Source organism: Schistocerca piceifrons, chromosome 1 (genome assembly GCF_021461385.2).
Source record: "Schistocerca piceifrons isolate TAMUIC-IGC-003096 chromosome 1, iqSchPice1.1, whole genome shotgun sequence".
Taxonomy (NCBI): domain Eukaryota; kingdom Metazoa; phylum Arthropoda; class Insecta; order Orthoptera; family Acrididae; genus Schistocerca; species Schistocerca piceifrons.
Genome location: NC_060138.1, coordinates 999,640,002 through 999,660,075, shown reverse-complemented (window position 1 = coordinate 999,660,075; position 20,074 = coordinate 999,640,002). Strand labels below are relative to the sequence as shown.

The 20,074-nt window shown below is 41.3% G+C and overlaps 1 protein-coding gene across 1 annotated transcript in view; it reads right to left on the bottom strand.

The window, feature by feature from the left end:
• Positions 1 to 1,840: 1,840 nt before the first annotated feature.
• LOC124802076 (agrin-like) overlaps positions 1,841 to 20,074 on the bottom strand; it is an 85,227-nt gene continuing 66,993 nt past the window's right edge. The window contains exons 2-3 of the mRNA XM_047263121.1: positions 18,812 to 18,973; positions 1,841 to 2,019 (exon numbers count right to left, since the gene is read on the bottom strand). Coding sequence (XP_047119077.1) covers positions 1,988 to 2,019; positions 18,812 to 18,973 — 194 coding nt within the window. The 3' untranslated portion in view covers positions 1,841 to 1,987. The remainder of the gene's footprint in view (positions 2,020 to 18,811; positions 18,974 to 20,074) is intronic.

Sequence of the window (20,074 nt, the reverse complement as noted above, 5' to 3'; positions counted from 1 at the left end):
TCTTGTAAAATGCCCAGTTTTCCCTGTCGGAGAACGAAGTAAGCGCAGTTGGTATTTTTCCGACATGTCTTGTGTTACGACAGACCATTACTGCTAAGGATTAAAGTCACTTTTTCTGAGGTCTCTGCTTCTTTTACTCAATTACTGCGAGAAATGGCACATTGGCTAAGACACTGGACTCGCATTTGAAAGGACAGCGGTTCAAATTTCTATCTGGACCGTCAGATATTTTTCCTTGGTTTCCTGAAATCAATTGATGCCGTGACGGTTCCTCTACCAAGCTGAGCTTGTATTTCGTCTCTAATGACCTAGTTATCGACTGGAGTTGAATCTTATCTTCCTCCTCTGCTTACACTCATTTATGAGGCACTTTTGATAGTTCTTGATGATAGTGTGTACCTGTGATTTCTATGATTTCGAAGATGAACTGCATAACTACTGACTGAATTTGAATTTGTTGCTGTTCTTCTTCCTTTGATAATAGCGTATTGTTTAAAATAATTTTTCTGGTTTTTCGAAGTATTCTATCAGTGCCTGTCGAAAAGTATTTAAGATCAATTGATGATATTCTTATATGAGAGTGAAAAGTGTCAGAGCTCCAAAAAAATCTTTGTAGTAGGAAATTTAGTGAGAAATTAGCAAATGCTTGGAAGAATTTGGCTCTCTTATATGATGAGTCCCATTCTCGTTATGATAGTTTTTCTTCCTGCGCACTGTAATTAACTGCAGCAACAGTTTTTTTCCCTATTTGATTTGAGCAGAGATACATTTCAACTTCTCCAAACAAAGTATTGAGGCAAGAAAACGTTAACTTGCTTGAGGTAAATGTTTTCAACTTTTGTGTCGTTGCTGTTGTTCGCCTTTGAATTGTGCTGTGGAAACTCAGTGCTGATTTACAGCACACTACGATGATTCTAAACAGATTTGCAGCACAGTTGCAAGTAGCTGTAGATTATACTATTGTCTGGATTCTCACTTTCATTCTCAGAAAGTGACAATGGAACAGAACTCAATTGTAAAACCTGAAGTAACGCAAAAGCCTTCTTACGAGAAGAAAATCAGATCATCAAAATGGATTGGGACAGCGGAACAGTTTAGCTCAAAAGCGATTAATACGATGTAGTGTAAGTGAAGTTTAGTATGTATAGCTGCATAAGATTAAATTTTGTAATTCTCTGATATTGTCAGAAGAAGAGTGATCTCTATATCAACGTAAAAGAAGCTTCCAAAATAGAAGTTTTATTGCCTAGAATTATAAATTCACGTATCCGATGACCTGAAGATGGCAGTGTAACTTTGCTGAAACTAGTAATCACGACATGTATCAACTGCGATCTGAGCTATAAAACTTCAATTTTGGAAGTTTTTTTACACATGTCAAATTTTTGTCTCTAGTACTCATTTTACCATCGTTTTAGTCGCCTGTCTTTCATATGAAGAGGAGAGAATGTCACAAATGTAAGCATCCGACCATACTAAATGCAGGAAGTATTACAGTATAGCAGACACTGTTAAGTATGTACGGAGCAGCTGGGACTTATTACACTACAGTATGTTTGACATCTGCGTTCATAAGAAAATCACAGTTTACTTTGATGTCATGTTATTATTTATATATACATTCTGTACATTATTTGTTCGTAAATTCAATGGGCAGTGTACTTGACCCAGTGATGAATATGTTAGTCATGTCGATTAGTTTGTACCAAGATATTTAGGTTGAAACACAGAAGGTACTTTTCGTATATAAACAAGCTATTTAGGTTGAAACACAAAAGGTACTTTTCGTATATAAATGCTAATAACAAACCGACAAGAAAGGGTGAATAATCCAGGAAAGTTAAAAAATACTTATTTATTAAATACAAATGTTAATAATAGAAAATATAATGATAGTATTTGCATGAAATATGGGATAAATATATCTTATTGTCATGCTGGCAATTAGCGTAATAAATAACGATGATGGTCCGTGTCTTCATCTGCGTCAGCATTCGCCGGGCTTCAGCATCACGAAGTCTGCAACAGAAGAACGAAAGTCCACTGAGTCTCGTGCAGTTGCATCTTCTAATCGTAAAAAAATGCTATCAGCTTTCGATGAGGTCCACTGGTTACGAGTGACGTAGGCCACGCCCGCGATAAGAGACCAACACTGACGCAAACAGGCTCTGTGCGCTAGCGTCAGAGCTGTCTTCACCGCTCCCCGGCACAAGTTCTTTTGTATCTTTCAACAGATGACTCTTCCGGGTCATCTGCGGATCCTATACAAGGTAGAAATTTGGCTTTTGATGTCGTAAAACTAAGTAACAAGAGAATAATTTAAGATTCTTTCTGCAATTGATCGTACAGTGTTGTAAGGTGTGCTTATTTATTACTTTAATAAATGTTTACTCGAACATTTTCTAACAATTTCATCATGTTGAAATTTCAGGTTATTTTCACTTGGTATATATGTGAAGTATCAGTTATTGCCTGTTAGGAAGAAAGGTTTCAAGGTTGTTTCGACGAAATATATACCGAGGATACTTGAAAGACAGGGGATCAAATTAACACACACTTATTTAATAAACATCTAGTCTATCTACTGAAGGCGTCGGCTAGATATTAATCTAGCAGTACCATTACATTTTTCATAACATGTATTACCAATTGGGGGATGGGGGTGGGAAGGGGGGGTACTTTATGCCCACCATCTTTAAAAAAGCAGAATTTGTTAATTGTTGTTAATCTGACAACATACGATTTCAAGAGCTGCTGATGTGTTAGTGTGGTCCAAAAAATATGTTTTAGCAACCTGCCAATAACGTGAACTATCAATAAAATTTTAAACATACAAACTTCGTTAATTATTGTTGATTTTTACTCATAACATACATTTTAAACAAATACTGATATGTAAGCAGGGTCATAAAAGTGAAAGTGTTCAATATGACATGTACGAAATGCATTGTGATAAGTCACATCTCCTACTAGGAATTAAATTTTTGGATTAGTTAACGAAAGCAAAACGTGGATAATGGAATGTAGTCGAATTAATGCTGAGGGAATTAGATTAGGAAATGAGCCGCTTAAAGTAGTAAATGAATTTTACTATTTGGGGAGCAAGATAACTGATGATGGTCGAAGTAGATGGATATAAAATGTAGACCGGCAACGGCAGGGAAAGCGTTTCTGAAGAAGAGAAATTTGTTATCATCGAGTACAGATTTAAGTGTCAGGAAGTCGTTTCTGAAAGTATTTGTATGGAGTGTAGCCATGTACGGAAGTGAAACGTGGACAATAAATGGTTTAGACAAGAGGAGAATAGAAACTTTTGAAATGTGGTGCTACAGAAGAATGCTGAAGATTAGATGGGTAGATCACATAACTAATGAGGAGGTACTGAATAGAATTGGGGAGAAGAGAAATTTGTGGCACAACTTGACTAGAAGGAGGGATCGCTTGGTAGTACATATTCTGAGGCATCAAGGGATGACCAATTTAGTATTGAAGGGCAGCATGGAGGGTAAAAATCGTAGAGGAAGACCAAGAGATGAATACATAAACAGATTCAGAAGGATGTAGGTTGTAGTAGGTACTTGGAGATGAAGAAGCTTGCACAGGATAGAGTAGCATGGAGAGTTGCATCAAACCTGTCTCTGGACTGAAGACCACAACAACAACAAACAACCGAAAAATTTAAAACATTTATGTAATCTGATAGATTGTTTTTCAGAACCTTGAAATATAAAATACCTGACTTGAGCACTATATTTTGGAAAGGTGGGCATAAAGTGCCACCTCGCCCTTGGTGTTGCGAGGGTTAACTTAACTGGCAAATCATATTCAAAGATTTAATTACATCAAAAGAGTTGTATGCCATTCTTCTGCATTTTCCGGATGGAAGAGCACCACCTCTTTAATTGTTACAGAATTTGCAACTAGCTAATCAACGTAGTAACAACGCTGCTTCCGTTCTAGTGGCACGGGAAGCGGACCATCCTTGGAGCGTGTTACAGCAAGTGTATCAAATGACATACGAATACTGTACGTTTAGTGTTAACCTTGGGCCTGGGAAGTGGAACCACATTAGTTGGTGGTGTTAAATGTAGCAGCTACAAATCTCGCAGCTGGTTATCATTTCCCTTTTGGCGAGCACAAGGAGGTATTGACATACATTGATTTACATATTTGTTTCTGTGACACGGAAAAAGTTCTTCTCAACACACAGACTTCTATTGTAGCAATGCTTTCTAAACGCCTTATAAATTTATAAGTAGAATTTGGACCTTGGATCGGAATGAGATTGATATCCAGTAATAAATACTGTTGCTTATCTCAATACTGAGGACAAACGTAGTGAATAAAAACTTTTATGAGTGCGAGATTTTATAATTGCGACGCCTCTTCCGAATTATTTTTTTATTGAAATTACAATCATCCACTACCCTCTTATAAAGATTCCGCAATGGTTTCTTGGAAAACCAGCCTCATTTTCCTTGGCTGTCCGTATCGAATAGAGTTTTCAAATATCCAACAGCTTTGAAACGTCATTTAACTTCGTAAGGATAATTTAGAAACACCTGCTATTTGTAAAAAAGAAACGTTAAAAATGGCTGCTGCTTAAATGATATGAACATATGGCGTTATTGGCCAGGAGGCCCCATTTAGGGTAGTTCGGCAGCCTAGTGCAACTCATCCTATTTGACGCCACATCGGCGACTGGCGCGTCGATAACAGTGATGAGAGGAAACTATGTGTGAACATACGTAACTGAGTAACAAGGCTAACTATGTGGGTTGTGTAGTCTGTTGATGAGAGATACTTTTAAACATAATAGATTTGACATATTCAGTTGCTACACCAATGCATGTTCTGGGCTTTCGCTCTTGAATTTATTTTTCAACCATGTAGTTATCCACGTTCCTCGGAACAGTCTTTTGCAATGTGTCCTTTATGATTGTTACCAGGTGAAATGGCGCAGTGTTTAATACGCTTGATTCTGATTTGGAGAGAGAGAATTGCAAATCCCATCCCACCGGTGGTTACCCTGCGACTGTTCAAAGCAGATGCCGAGATTAAAACGGGTATTTTTTGCTATGTACCTATATTTTCTGTCCTCTATTTCTTTTGTTTTAATGTAAATTATTTGTGTGCATTTGTTGACTTATTTATTTTCATGCTAGTATGAATTGTTTATGGCTGTATTTTCTAAAATGTAAAATTTGTACTACGTAAAAATTTATTATAAATTTATACATGTGCTGTGCCCGGTCAGGAATAATGCTATCTGAGATTCTAAGCGAGGGGGAGAAGGACGAAGACAGTTGAAAGTCGACAATGAGTAACGGAAGTACGCTAGTGTACGGACGGCCAATGTATTTCGTTAAAAAAAAAAATATTTCTGAGTAATGTTCGAACTGTGGCTGGAAGAGTTGAGTGCCAAAGGAAGTAGCTTAACTAGGACATAAAGCTAGTTAGTTTTAAATATTCATCGGTGTGGACACGAGAAATACTATGGACTATGTGGTAGCGTCGTGCTATAATAATACAGCTCGGTGAACTTTACGTAGACCCATCGCGTGTGTAAAACTGGAAAATGAAGCGAGGACAGAAGTATTTACTGGGTGAGGTTTTACGAGCGTGAAGAGTAAAGCTGAAGAAATTTTGGAAACATTAATGGCGAATAGCATCTGCATTAAGTTCGAGCAGTTTAATAGTTGATGAACACTACGGGTGGAAGGAGTACGAAGAAACGATTGCAGTTAACCATTAATAAACTTCCTAGAAAAAGGACTGACGTGTCAACAGACTGTGACTATTGAGCAAACTGTATGTAGTTGAATATAATATTACGTGAACTTTCGGACTGACAATTAGAACCATTGACAATAGTAAGGTCATAGCACGGACTTTGGGTGAAGTGAATTTCTAAGTAACTGTGCACAACTTCAAACAAACAAATCCAAGTTGGTTTGCACTCTTTGTTACGACAGTATTGAGGTTTTCGTGCAATATCTCATGAAATTCTACCGAGGGTTATCCCTTAGGTTAGTTAAAACTCTCGTTCAAATCTGATGACGTTCAGGAACAAGATTTTGGATGTAACAATTTTCAACGAAATTAGCGCAAAGAGCGGCATTTGTAGCAGATAACGACGATCGACAATGACAAGAGAGGAACATAGATCACGCGACATCCTGCAGCAACAGCTGGTGACGTCTTTTAGGTAGGTAGCATAAGCCACACATAACACAGACAGCGAATGACGTCATTTTACTGAAACCAACATCTAAGTCACGTGACTCGGGGCATGAAGCCGAGCATGTCAGTACGCATTTATTGTGCACAATTTACGAAATTTTTGTTACAGGCCAAATCCTGTGGTTTTTACTAGATGCAGAAGTGAAGACCTTCCCGTATGCACAGAAAGTTGTATTGTATCCTACAGATTGGGTAAAGTGACGAAAATCTCAGCTGTGTAAGTGAATTACTTTACCATACTTGCAGAGGTATTTCCATAATTTGAAAGTTATTATGGATGTTAGTCCTTGGGTGTAAAGCTTCTTGAACGAATAAGATTTTGAGACGACATATCGTTAATACCTAGCTCACTACCCCAGTATAATCAACGTTTTGTAATTCCATATTGATGTCATTTTGATATATGCAATGAATTAAGCAAACGACAGAAAACATACGTGCTTATTTTGTGTAAATACCTGACATTATGCACATAAACGGATTTCCTTTGTTACCAAAGCTTACTAAAGCATTTCACACATATTCTTGTGGAATCGTTAGAAAACTAACCACGTTCGAAATTGTTATTTTGTCTTCCACTTCTGTGGACGCGCCGAACTACAAGAATGCACAGTGCCAAAAAAAAATGGAATGTCTTCACTAAAGAACAGTCATTCTATCGCTCGTTAGAAGAACTGCCAATACGTTTCAACTTGACCACAGGTAAAAACGATAACCACTGCTTTATTATCAGGAATTCGAAGAATCTACTATATGTGTAAGAATAGTACTACAGTTTGTTGAATTGTCAAAATCAATACTTCATTTCAGCTATAAATGAGAGAAACTGTAACTGTCATCTCCACTTCATATAGCCCGTAATGAATGATAGAAACCCGAGTCACGTGACTTAGATGTTGAATTCAAGCGTTAACACGGCAGAGATAGGGACATGCGCGGTCTGTGTTATAGGTGGTCTATGGTAAGAAGTACCGAGAATCATATCGCTGGTCAAGAAAAGAGAAAACTATCGAATGCTGCAAACAGAGTACAAATTAGTTATTACAATTAGCGCTGTGTTTGAACACGACTCGAGCTATTCGAACAGTTTGCGTACAGTTCGGGAACACTCTGGTTCTGCTCGATCATTTGATCGGCCTGCGATCTAGTGACTTTTGTTGGTACTATCACAACATGTCACAGTGTTTTTAATGCACTATGGGTTTTAATTATAGAAACAACAAGGAAACACGAACTGAAAAATCCCCTAGGGAGCAGGTCGTATGTAACAATGGCATATAATAAATAAATAAAAGGTTGCAATTATGATCCTATACAATTCTCAAGCTTTTGCTCATCCCAGGATCTAGTGACGTCTACCGGTAATGTCTCCAAGACGGGTCCCGCTACTCTAATTTTTTCTCGTGCTAAATATTACAATATATTTTGTTTTCTTGGCATTTAATTTATATTACTTGTTTTGACTGTTTCAACTGAATGTTACCGTCGTGTTTTCAAACCGATTAAAATCTGGTAATGTTTCTATCTGTTATTCTGTGAACAGGGATTGAATTGCTCCTTTGCAACCTACTTGGTAAACCATTAGCGCCTCTCGTAAACTAATTAAATATTATACTGGGTTCACTCAAGTAGTAATTTTTGGGGACAACATATTCGCCTTTTGTCGGTTACCTTTACTTAAAAATCAGAATAAACGTTTATATACCCATACATAGGCCTACTGATACTGGATATGAACTATTGCGGTAAATTTCAAACACAATATGAGTTTAGTTAGTGGTATGATTTTACTAACGACATTTTCTCCATTGTTTTACGAAGCTGTCAAGTTTTAAGAAGAGAAATAGCTTATTATACGTTTCCTTTAATTTACGTCTATGGTCACAAACTTTTTGTTAACAGATTACCGGTTTCGGCCTATAATGACCATCATCATTTTTATAAAAACAAAGTCCTAATGTACTGCATCCATAGTGGCATCGTCAAATGTTACGTGCAAAATCAGCACCAGCATCGTCAAATATATACAAATAACATCATATGCACGAGTCATGTTATCAGTAGCACATGACTACGAGGAAGTAGTCTCTTTTTGTCTCCCGTTAAACTTACTTCCAATATTTACAAGATTCCCAATGAGTATGATGTGCATTAAACTTCTTACATAATTTCCAATGGTTGCGAAACTTTTTCTTTCCTGTAATTTCTGCGCGAAGCCACACAAATAGAAATGACTTTAAGTCATTATCAATTTGCAGTATTTTTAAAGTCTTTGCAACAGTCTCAGTCTTAATGGCTGACTTCTTTCTTCTTCTCTCATCGGTCAATGTGGTGGCCGTCATGCTCTGCGTCTTCTGGAAGATTTTTTCTCTAATGAGTAAAATTTAGATGAATTTTTTACATTAATGTATCTCTCCTTCGGTATCATCCTTTAGAAACATGTTAGGGCGATGGCGCCTTCCACTGCAGTTCCACCAGTAGTACGTCGCAGGTAGCGACAGACTGGATGGCGTATTCTACTTCTGGAACAGCCTGCTTAGCTATCCACTGCCTGACTGTGTCTTGGGGTCCGCAAAATTGTCAACACATTCCACCTTCGCACAATTGTACCTCGGCATAACTGTCATAAACTCATCTGATGTTAAAGTTAGATTGGCTAGATAATCTAGCCCTAGTGTTCAAACATTTATGGGGATGTTAAATGCGTGTCACTCATATAAAACGGATATGTTGCCCATGTTCTTAAGTAAGATAGAATATAGTAACTCTGAGCACAAATTATTACTTAGTTTGGTGACAGCTCGTGCGCTCAGCCTCCAAGCCCTCCCGGACCAGACACGTGGGTGAGGGGAACCCTAGCTTGGTTAGGCCGCCTCTCTGTCTACTCCTTCACACTGTTGGCACTACACACGTGCACGAAGACCAAGCTATCTTATGTGCATTAGTGAACTTTCCTGCTCCATTCCACAAGACATAAACCTACATGTTGGTCGGGTTACTCTATCACAGTGTTAGCAACTACGTACGTAATAAATCAGTTTCTCACATCATGCTAACAACGATTCATAGATTCTCCTATTCCACTGCAGAGTTGTCCCACAATACGTTTGACTTCGTAATTTCCGATCACTGGTTTCTTTATGTCAAATCAATAAAACTGTCCTTCTGCTTTACCCTGAAAATTTGTATCGTCATCACGAAAACATCCTGTGTGTCAGCACGATGACTCGTACTTTCCTTAGTGCGGCGCTTCAAATCAACGACTTGCTATCCAAGATTTAGATTTTTCATGGTTTCTCTAAACCGATCAAGATAAACGACGGGATCGTCCCTTTGAAACGGACGCGGTCGATCTTCTTCTACCCATTGCCAATTCAAGCCTATGCCGCGTTTATAATGACATCGTCGTTGGTGGGACATTAAACCCAAATCTTACTCGTATTAAATATTTTCGGCACGTATTGACTTAATGTTCTATAAAAATCCGAGCCTTCGACAATGTTCACCATCATCCTCGTAAAGAGAGCAACTGACAATAAAAGAAGTAATGGAATCACACAGACGTAAATGAAGCAGTAGCTAACAGTGCGACAACAGATAAATTGGGCCACCGACGACACGTCCTTCACAGTGATTTTCTTCTCATCTTATTGTGTAATATAGGATATACTTCTATGCAGTCTCTGGGTATCAAGTGCCCTCTTCCACGCATTACTGAAGTTCGTATCTCTATTAAAATCTGACACACACATTCCAGGTTCCACTGCGTCTCTGATGATTCAGCAGCCGGAAATTGAATTGTCGGCTAGAATCCGTGTCTCGTCAAGCAAAATCTTGTGCTTATTCGTAAGGCTTCGTTTGATAGCAGATCACTGTACAATACCGGCAATTGAAATTGCAACAGAACGGAGAATTACGTAACTTGCATATAGAGTATAATACGAAAAATACTTGATTAACTAGGTGATTTACTGTATATAGCTGCCACATGTGATCAACAATTGTTGTCACCTGGCTGCGTATGGAGTGGAAGTTAGTCTGGATGACAGAAAACGATATGTATTATGTTAACTGATGGTGGAATGGGGAGAAAGGAAAGGGAAGGGAAGGAAAGGGAAGGCGCTATTGATGTCAGCTGCATCGAGACTTGTGCGGAATCAGCGGCGACGAGTGAAAATGTATGCCGGACCGCAATCGGAAGCTGGTATCTACTGCTTACTAGACGGATCCGCCAACCCTTAACTGGTATCGTGGGTCTCTGAGTCGGCTGTAGAACTACCCCTCCTTTTCCGGAGTCGTTTCGCCTTTTCCCTCAGTGTACCTCTCTGTTGTAGTGCAGGCTTCTAGTTGTGAGGGTGAGATGCCGATCGCACTATTTGACCATCGGTAAATACACAGTCAAGTCTCCTTTACGTCTAGCAGATGTATGATATTAATTACGTTATTATCATTCGGCAAGCTTGTTTATAATCATTCCGTGTTTATTGCGATAACACTGGTATAATATAGAATGGTTATTACTGACAGTATCTCGTAATTAATTTGCAGAATATCGAACCTCTACCAGGAAGATCTCACCATTCAAAACTTTCTGAACGGAGTGGTCATTCTAAACCAGTTTTACGAGTAAATGAACTAAACTTCGAAAAGCATTCCGAAGAAATGATTAAGGAAGTTTTGGACGACAGAGACATTGATCCAGATTACGAGATACGAATTCAAAACAGGAAGTGGATGATGGTGGAACGGAGGACGTACAAACAGGTGAAGATGATCTGAGAAAAAAACAGCCATACCGCTGTGATTCATGCTTTTATGGTAGGGGAAACAGCGCTTCAGATGGAGAGAAACACAACCACCAACTAATGTCGTAACAACACAACGTAACATAGTGTAGCACGTTCCTGATCTGTGATTTAGGACTAATGCCTGCTGTCTTGTTCTTTGAACAAGTATTGGGTCTCCTTTTTACTCTTCACATTTTAGGTGAGATTCTACAGCGATAAAACAACAAAATTGATTAAGTAAAAGTAGTCTCAGAAGAACATATATTTTGTCCATGATACTGACGTTCTTGAATTGGAAGCTTTTATAGACTTGCTGGTATGCACAGGACCCTCCAAATCTGGGAGCGTATCTCAGTGGATGGAACTGGACGTATTATTTTTCATAGTTTTACAAAAAGAAGTTTTTGTTCTTCTACTTGAGAACCCGGGTAACAGCACAGCGAGAAGAAGAGTAAGTGCGACTGTCGCAGTATCAGACATTTTTAACAGATTTATTGCGAACATTCTGTAGTGTTATTCTTCAGACTGTACTATTTCTATTCATGAAACGCTTGTGCCTTTCTGCGATGTTGATTTCGGGCGAATCAGTTATATGAATGCATGGCATCTGTTATTTCGGACACTTACGAATAACAGACACCCCGAATTCATACAACAGAAGGATGGCGCGTCAGCCTTTTCACGACCCCTGATCAGATGATTTCAGTGGGTGAGAGATCTGGAGAACGTGCTAGCCCTAGTAACAGCACTCCTTGTCGATGTTTCTCAGTAGAGCAGAGCGGCCTGCTGTTTTTTGTTATCTTGTTAAAAACGCTACGGAGGCCTGACCCAAGCTGTCCAAATTACTGACTAAGTAAACGAGAGGTCTTCTTGTTGTGTAATGTCTTGCAACTTGTCGTAGAAATGTCCACGCACTGATAAGTATATACTGTAAACAGAACACTGACGATCAAAATTTCCACGGGTGTGCTGCCGGTCTATAGTGTCCAACGGGCACAATATTTCGGCGATCATACATGTCGCCATCATCAGGTGAACTGACGGACTGAGCTCCTATGAACGTGCCGGCACGGAGATCCGTACGCTATGGCTGCTCAGAGGGAACTGGGTTCGGTCGCGGCGGCGGCCGATTTAAATACCCTCCGCCCGCGGCGCGCTCCCTCCGCCGCCCGCGCCTCGGTCACGCGGTGGAACAGATTGCGACGGCGTCTGAGATGACGTCGGTGTGATGGCTCTGTCCGCCGTGGTCGTCACAACTATACGTTTGCTCGATTTACTTTTGATTAACGCAATCGCTGGTTCCCAAGCCTTGCTAAGATTATAGCCACAGTCACGGTTTATGAGGTCGTCATTGGTGCGAATTTCGATGGCCTCTCTAACAACGCTGTCCCAGTATCTCGACGTCTGTACCAGACTCCTCGTGCGGTCATACTCCATGGCGTGATTTTCCGACAAACAATGTTCAGCGACCGCCGACTTGCTCGGATACATCAGTCGAGTGTGCCTCTGGTGTTCACGGCATCGATCCTCAACGGTACGCATCGTCTGACCAATATACGACTTGCCACATTGACACGGAATCTGGTACACGCCGGCCTTCCTCAAACCGAGATCATCTTTGGCGGTCCCCACCAGTGCACGAGTTTTATTTGGAGGACAAAACACAGTTCCGACCCGGTGTTTCTTCAGAATGCGGGCGATTTTCCCCGAGAGTGCGCCTGTGTATGGAATAAATGCAGTGCCTACCTCCTCCCTCGTGACTTCATCCATCTCAACAGGTTGTGCTGCAGTTTCTTAAAGATGAGATATACCCAGAACATTATTCCATATAACATTATTGAATGAAAATATGCAAAATATGTCAGCTTACTGATGAGTCCCTCCCCCCCACCCCCACCCCCAAGATCTGCAATGTTTTTTACTGCAACTGTGGTTGAAATAAATTGTTTTAGGAGTTCCAAAATGCGATATTTCCAATTTAAATTCTCATCAATGTGGACGCCTAAGAATATTGAAGTTTCTATCGAATATACACTACTGACCATGAAAATTGCTACACCAAGAAGAAATGCAGATGATAAACGGGTATTCATTCGACAAATATATTATACTAGAACTGACATGTGATTGCATTTTCACGCAGTTTGGGTGCATAGATCCTGAGAAATCAATACACAGAACAACTACCTCTGGCCGTAATAACGGCCTTGATACGCCTGGGCATTGAGTCAAACAGAGCGTGGATGGCGTGAACATGTACAGCTGCCCATGCAGCTTCAACACGATACCACAGTTCATCAAGAGTAGTGACTGGCGTATTGTGGCGAGCCAGTGGCTCGGCCACCACTGACCAGACGTTTACAGTTGGTGAGAGATCTGGAGAATGTGCTGATCAGGGCAGCAGTCCAACATTTTCTGCATCCAGAAAGGCCCGTACAAGACCTGCAACATTCAGTCGTTCATTATCCTGCTGAAATGTAGGGTTTCGCAAGGATCGAATGAAGGGTAGAGCCACGGGTCGTAACAGATCTGAAATGTAACGTCCACTGTTCAAAGTGCCGTCAGTGCGAACAAGAGGTGACCGAGACGTATAACCAACGGCACCCCATACCATGACGCTGGGTGATACGCCAGTATGGTGATGACGAATACACGCTTCCAATGTGCGTTCACCGCGATGTCGCCAAACACGGATGCGACCATCATGATGCTGTAAACAGAACCTGGATCCCTCCGAAAAAATAAGGTTTTGCCATTCGTGCGCTCCTGTCTGAGATGCAGCGTCAAGGGTAACCGCAGCCATGGTCTTCGAGCTGATAGTCCATGCTGCTGCAAACGTCGTCGAACTGTTCGTGCAGATGGTTGTTGTCTTGCAAACGTCCCCATCTGTTGACTCAGGGATCGAGACGTGGCTGTACGATCCGTTACAGCCACGAGGATAAGATGCCTGTCATCTCGACTGCTAGTGATACGAGGCCGTTGGGATCCAGCACGGCGTTCCGTATTACCCTCCTGAACACACCGATTCAATATTCTGCTAACAGTCGTTGGATCTCGACCAACTCGAGTGGCAATGTCGCGATACGATAAACCGCAATCGCGATAGTCTACAATCTGACCTTTATCAAAGTCGAAAATGTGATGGTACGCATTTCTCCTCCTTACACGAGGCATCACAACAACGTTTCACCAGGCAACGCCCGCCTACTGCTGTTTGTGTATGAGAAACGGGTTGGAGGTGTCGCCACCGGCGCCAACCTTGTGTGAATGCTCTGAAAAGCCAATCACTTGCATATCACAGCATCTTCTTCCTGTCGGTTAAATTTCGTGTCTGTAGCACGTCATATTCGTGGTGTAGCAATTTTAATGGTCAGTAGTGTATTATTTACTCTCCATGTGTTACACTTATAATTGGTGTAAGACATGTAGATGTACAGAACGCATGGGTCTTTTTAAAATTGAGGGTGAGACCATTCGCAGAACAGCAGTCAATGATGCTTTTCAGAACTTTGTTACCATTTTTTCTGTTTCTGTACATTTGCTTCGATTGATTACAATAGTAGTATCATCTGCAAAAAAAACAAATTCTATTTGTTGTATATTAGATGGAAGATAATGGGACAAACATGTCGAAGGAGTGCATTGATCCGATTAAAAAAATTATAACTATTATTTTATTCGCTATATATGCTTGAACAACGTACTGTTGGAAAGAGCAAACTTTCGAGTTTTATATGGTTCCCGCTCGGTAGCAGCAGTTCTTGTAAAAATGGTGTCGGGAAGACAGAAAGCGTTTTGTGTTCTACGTTTTGCGCAGTGCGGGTGATAATAAATGTTCAGCGTGACTTTCGTACTAGGTATGGTGTGGATCCTACTACAGCACAGAACATTAGATGACGGCATTAACAGTTCCAAGAAACAGGCTATTTGTGTAAAGGCAAACCCCCAAGTGTCTGACACAGAGTCCGCAAAAATCGATTCGCCGTGCAGCTCGACAGCTCAACATGCCTCCGATGTCAGTCTGGCGTGTGTTGCGTAGGTAGACGTTTACACGTGAAACCATACAAAATTAAGCTACTGCAAGCTCTTCGTGAAGGTGACAAACAACAACGTGTGGAGTTCTGTAATTTCGTTCTTAGCAAGGTGGAAGATGGCAGTTTTCTTCCACGCTTCGTGTTTAGTGACGAGGCAACATTCCATTTAAATGGAAAGATGAGCCGTCATAATGTGAGAATATGGGGTACGAAAAACCACATGCAGTTGTACTACATGAGAGGGACTCTCCAAAGTTTAATGTGTTTTGGGCAGTTTCACGGGAAAAGGTGTATGGTCCATTTCCCTTTGCCGAGAACACTCTTACAGGAAGCACATATCTGGATATGCTTGAGAACTTTCTTTTCCTACAGTTGGATACTAATTCCAACGACTTCATTTATCAACAGAATGGGGCACCGCCACACTGGCATCTGGAAGTGAGGGAATTTTTAAATCAAAGGATTACGGAACGATGGATCGGTCGCACTGGACCAAATGATTCAGCTATACATTACAGACCTCCAGGGTCACCAGACCTCACTGTTTGTGCTTACTTCTTGTGGGGGCTTATAAAAGATTCTCTTTATGTGCCTCCGTTACCAACAACTATGAATGAACTGAGACATCGCATAACAGCAGCTGTGGAAGCTGTAACTCAAGGCATGCTCGCTGCAGTGTGGAGAAAATTTGAATACCACATTGACATAGGCCGTGCATCTCGAGGGGGCATATTGAACACATATGAAAAGGTATAAAAAAACTTTTTGAGTTTCCCGATCATTAAAATCAAAATTCAATGTATACGAGGGGCGTTGGAAAAGTCCGTGCAAAGTCCGAGAGATGGCACCACCGGTGTGGATCGCGGTCATATTTAGTTAGTAGCATCTTTGGAAAGAACGCACACCAAGTTTCAGCCATATTGGTCAATTCCTTTGTGTTTGGCATTCTTGTGAATCAAGGAAGTCGAATGACTGTCAAAAAAATGGACGAAAAATAATTTTGTGTGGTGATTTAACATTACTTTATGAAAGGCAGAACGCCTCAGGAGACTAAAGAGAAGCTTGATTTACATTACAGTGACTCTGCACCTTCGATTAGAAAAGTTTATAAGTGGTATAAAAATTTTCGGAGTGGCTATATGGGCACAAGTGATGCTGAACGTTCTGGACGCCCTGTGAAGGTTTCGGCTCCAGAAATCATTGATAAAATCCATGATATGGTGATCGATGACAGAAGAGTTAAGGGGCATGAGATTGTTAGTGCTGCATGCATCTCGAATGAACGGGTACATAATATTTTGCATAAACATTTGGACATGAGAAACCAATCCGCAAGATGGGTTCCGCGATTGCTGACGCTTGACCAAAAACGGAATCGTGTGAAGTGTTGCAAAGACGGTTTGCAGCTGTTCAGGAAGAATCCGCAGGACTTTAAGCATCGTTTCGTCACTGTAGATGAAACATGGATACATTACTATACTCCTGAGACCATACAACAGTCTAAACAATGGGTTACGAAGGGAGACTCAGCACCAAAAAACGCGAAGGTCATTCCTTTGGCCGGAAAGGTTATGGCGACTGTCTCTTTGGATTCGCAAGGGATATTCCTCATCGACTATCTGGAAAAAGGTAAAACTATTAGAGGTGCATATTAATCAAAGAGCATATTATTAAAAATCGAGCTGCAAGAAAAACGCTGGCGATTGGGCCGCAAAAAAGTCCTTTTCCATCACGACAGTGCACCAGCAGACAACTCAGCAGTTGTGGTCGCGAAATTAATGGAAATAGGATTCCAGCTCGTTTCACATCCCCCCTATCCCCCAGTCTTGGCTCCCTTGGACTACTATTTGTTCCCCAATTTGAAGAAATGTCTGGTGGGACAAAGATTTTATTCAAACGAGGAGGTGACTTCAGATACTAATAGCTATATTGCAGTCTCCAACAATTCCAGGTATTCGGAAGGGATCAACAAATTTGAACAGCGTTGGACGTAGTGTATGTGTTCGAACACCATGAATTACCTCAAAGAAAACGTTCTGTTGACATACAGTCAACATGGGTTCAGAAAACATCGTTCCTGTGAAACACAACTAGCTCTTTATTCACAAGAAGTGTTGAGTGCTATTGACAAGGGATTTCAGATCGATTCCGTATTTCTGGATTTTCGGAAGGCTTTTGACACTGTACCACACAAGCGGCTCGTAGTGAAACTGCGTGCTTATGGAATATCGTCTCAGTTATGTGACTGGATATGTGATTTCCTGTCAGAGAGGTCACAGTTCATGGTAACTGACGGCAAGTCATCGAGTAAAAGAGAAGAGATTCTGGCGTTCCCCAAGGCAGTGTTATAGGCCCTTTGCTGTTCCTTATCTATATTAACGATTTTGGTGACAATATGAGCAGCCGTCTTCGGTTGTTTGCAGATGACGCTGTCGTTTATCGACTAATAAAGTCATCAGAAGACCAAAACAAACTGCAAAACGATTTAGAAGGAATATCGGAATGGTGCGAAAAGTGGCAGCTGACCCTAAATAACGAAAAGTGTGAGATCATTCACATGAGTGCTAAAGGAACTCGTTGAACTTCGGTTACACGATAAATCAGTCTAATCTATAAGCTGTAAATTCAACTAAATACCTAGGTACTGCAATTAAGAACGACTTAAACTGGAAGGAACACACAGAAAATGTTGTGGGGAAGGCTAACCAAAGACTGCGTTTTATTGGCAGGACACTTAGAAAATGTAACAGACCTACTAAGGAGACTGCCTACACTATGCTTGTCCGTTCTCTTTTAGAATACTGCTGCGCCGTGTGGGATCCTTACCAGATAAGACTGACCGAGTACACCGAAAAAGTTCAAAGAAGGGCAGCACGTTTTGTATTGTCGCGAAATACGGGAGAGTGTGTCACAGAAATGATACAGGATTTGGGCTGGACATTATTAAAAGAAAGGCGTTTTTCGTTGCGACGAAATCTTCTCACGAAATTCCAATCACCAACTTTCTTCTCCGAATGCGAAAATATTTTGCTGGCACCGACCTACATAGGGAGGAACGATCACCAAGATAAAATAAGGGAAGTCAGAGCTCGTACGGAAAGACATAGGTTTTCATTCTTTCCGCGAGCTATACGAGTTTGGAATAATAGTGAATTGTGAAGGTGGTTCGATGAACCCTATGCGAGGCACTTAAATGTGATTTGCAGAGTATCCACGTAGATGTAGATGTAAAACGAGACTATGTAGAAAAATAAAAAAGGTTTACCCTAAACACGTAAGTAGTTTTTATTTTTGCACGGACTTTTCAAACGCCCGTCGTGTGTTTATTGGTTTCAGAAATATAGACATGCCAAATCGGATGATTCTGTTTGATACACGCTGTAGAGGGGTAGCGTTTGAGATTACCGTTAAAATGTAGCGAACTAGCAAGTACTGAGTGACTCAACAGGGGCGTGGAAGCTAGTGGCACAGTCGGCCGTGGTGGCCTAGCGGTTCTAGGCGCTACAGTCCGGAGCCGCGCGACCGCTACGGTCGCAGGTTCAAATCCTGCCTCGGGCATGGATGTGTGTGACGTCATTAGGTTAGTTAGGTTTAAGTAGTTCTAAGTTCTAGGGGACTGATGACCTCAGCAGTTAAATCCCATAGTGCTCAGAGCCATTTGAGCCATTTTTGAGCTAGTGGCACACTTCGATGCCGACCGGGGCGGTCGAGAGCTGCTGTGCGGAGGCGCGGGCTGCGAGTACTTACACTTTTTCTCGTGGCAGAGCGCGAGCTCCATGTGGCAGGCGGTCCGGAAGGTGCGCAGCTCGCCGGTGTCGTCGACGCCGCAGACGGGGGAGACGATAGGCGGGCAGCGTAGGCTCTCGCACAGCCAGCGCGGGTCCGGCCGCGGCGCGCTGCCGCCCTCACCTGCAACACGACAGTCAAATGATAACTGATCACCATCTCGAACGAAATTTGTGACTATTATGGATTTCCTAACTGACTATGGTTGAAACAGTTTGTGCTGTCGTCATAGTAATGTCACCAAAATTTCGGCAGAATTAAAAGAGTCTTGTGAGAAAAAAGAAGCAGCTCTATGAACATCAAGAACTCAAGTGGAAAACCAATTCCAAGCAAGGAAGGGAAAGGTGGAAGGAGTACATTCTGTACAAGTGAGGTTAACTTGAAGGGACGAGATACGATACCGCGAGAATAATTTCACAGAACACTGAAAGCTTTAAGTCGAAACAAGGCTCCGGGAGTAGATGAAATTCCGTTAGAACTACCGATAGCCTTGAAAGAGCCGGCCTGGGTGGCCGAGCGGTTCTAGGCGTTACAGTATGGAGCCGCGAGACCGCTACGGTCGCAGGTTCGAATCCTGCCTCGGGCATGGATGTTTCTGATGTCCTTAGGTTAGTTAGGTTTAAGTAGTTCTAAGTTCTAGGGGAATGATGACCTCACAAGTTAAGTCCCATAGTGCTCAGAGCCATTTGAACCATTTGAACCTTGAAAGAAACAGCCACGACAAAACTTTTTCATCCGATGTGAAAGATGTAGAAACAGGCGAAATACCCTCAGACTTCGACATAAATGTAATAATTCCAATTCCAAGGAAAAAGGTTGTCGACAGGTGTGAAATTTACAGAAATATCAATTTAGTAAGTCATCGTTGCAAAATATTAACACGAATTCTTTACAGGAGAATGGAAGAACTGCTAGAAGCCGTCCTTGGGGAAGATTAGTTTGGATTTCGAAGAAATGTAGGAACACGCGAGGCAATACTGACCCTTCGAAGTATCTTAGAAGATAGGTTATGGAAAGGAAAACCTACGTTTACAGCGTTTGTCGACTTATAGAAAGCTTTTGCTAATGTTGACTGGAGTACTCTCCTTGAAATTCTGAAGGTAGCAAGGATAAAATATAGGGACCGAAAGCCTATTTACAATTTGTCCAAAAACCAGAGGGCAGTTATAAGAATTGAAATGGAAGTAGTGTTTCAGAGGGAATGCGACAGGGTTGTAGCTTATC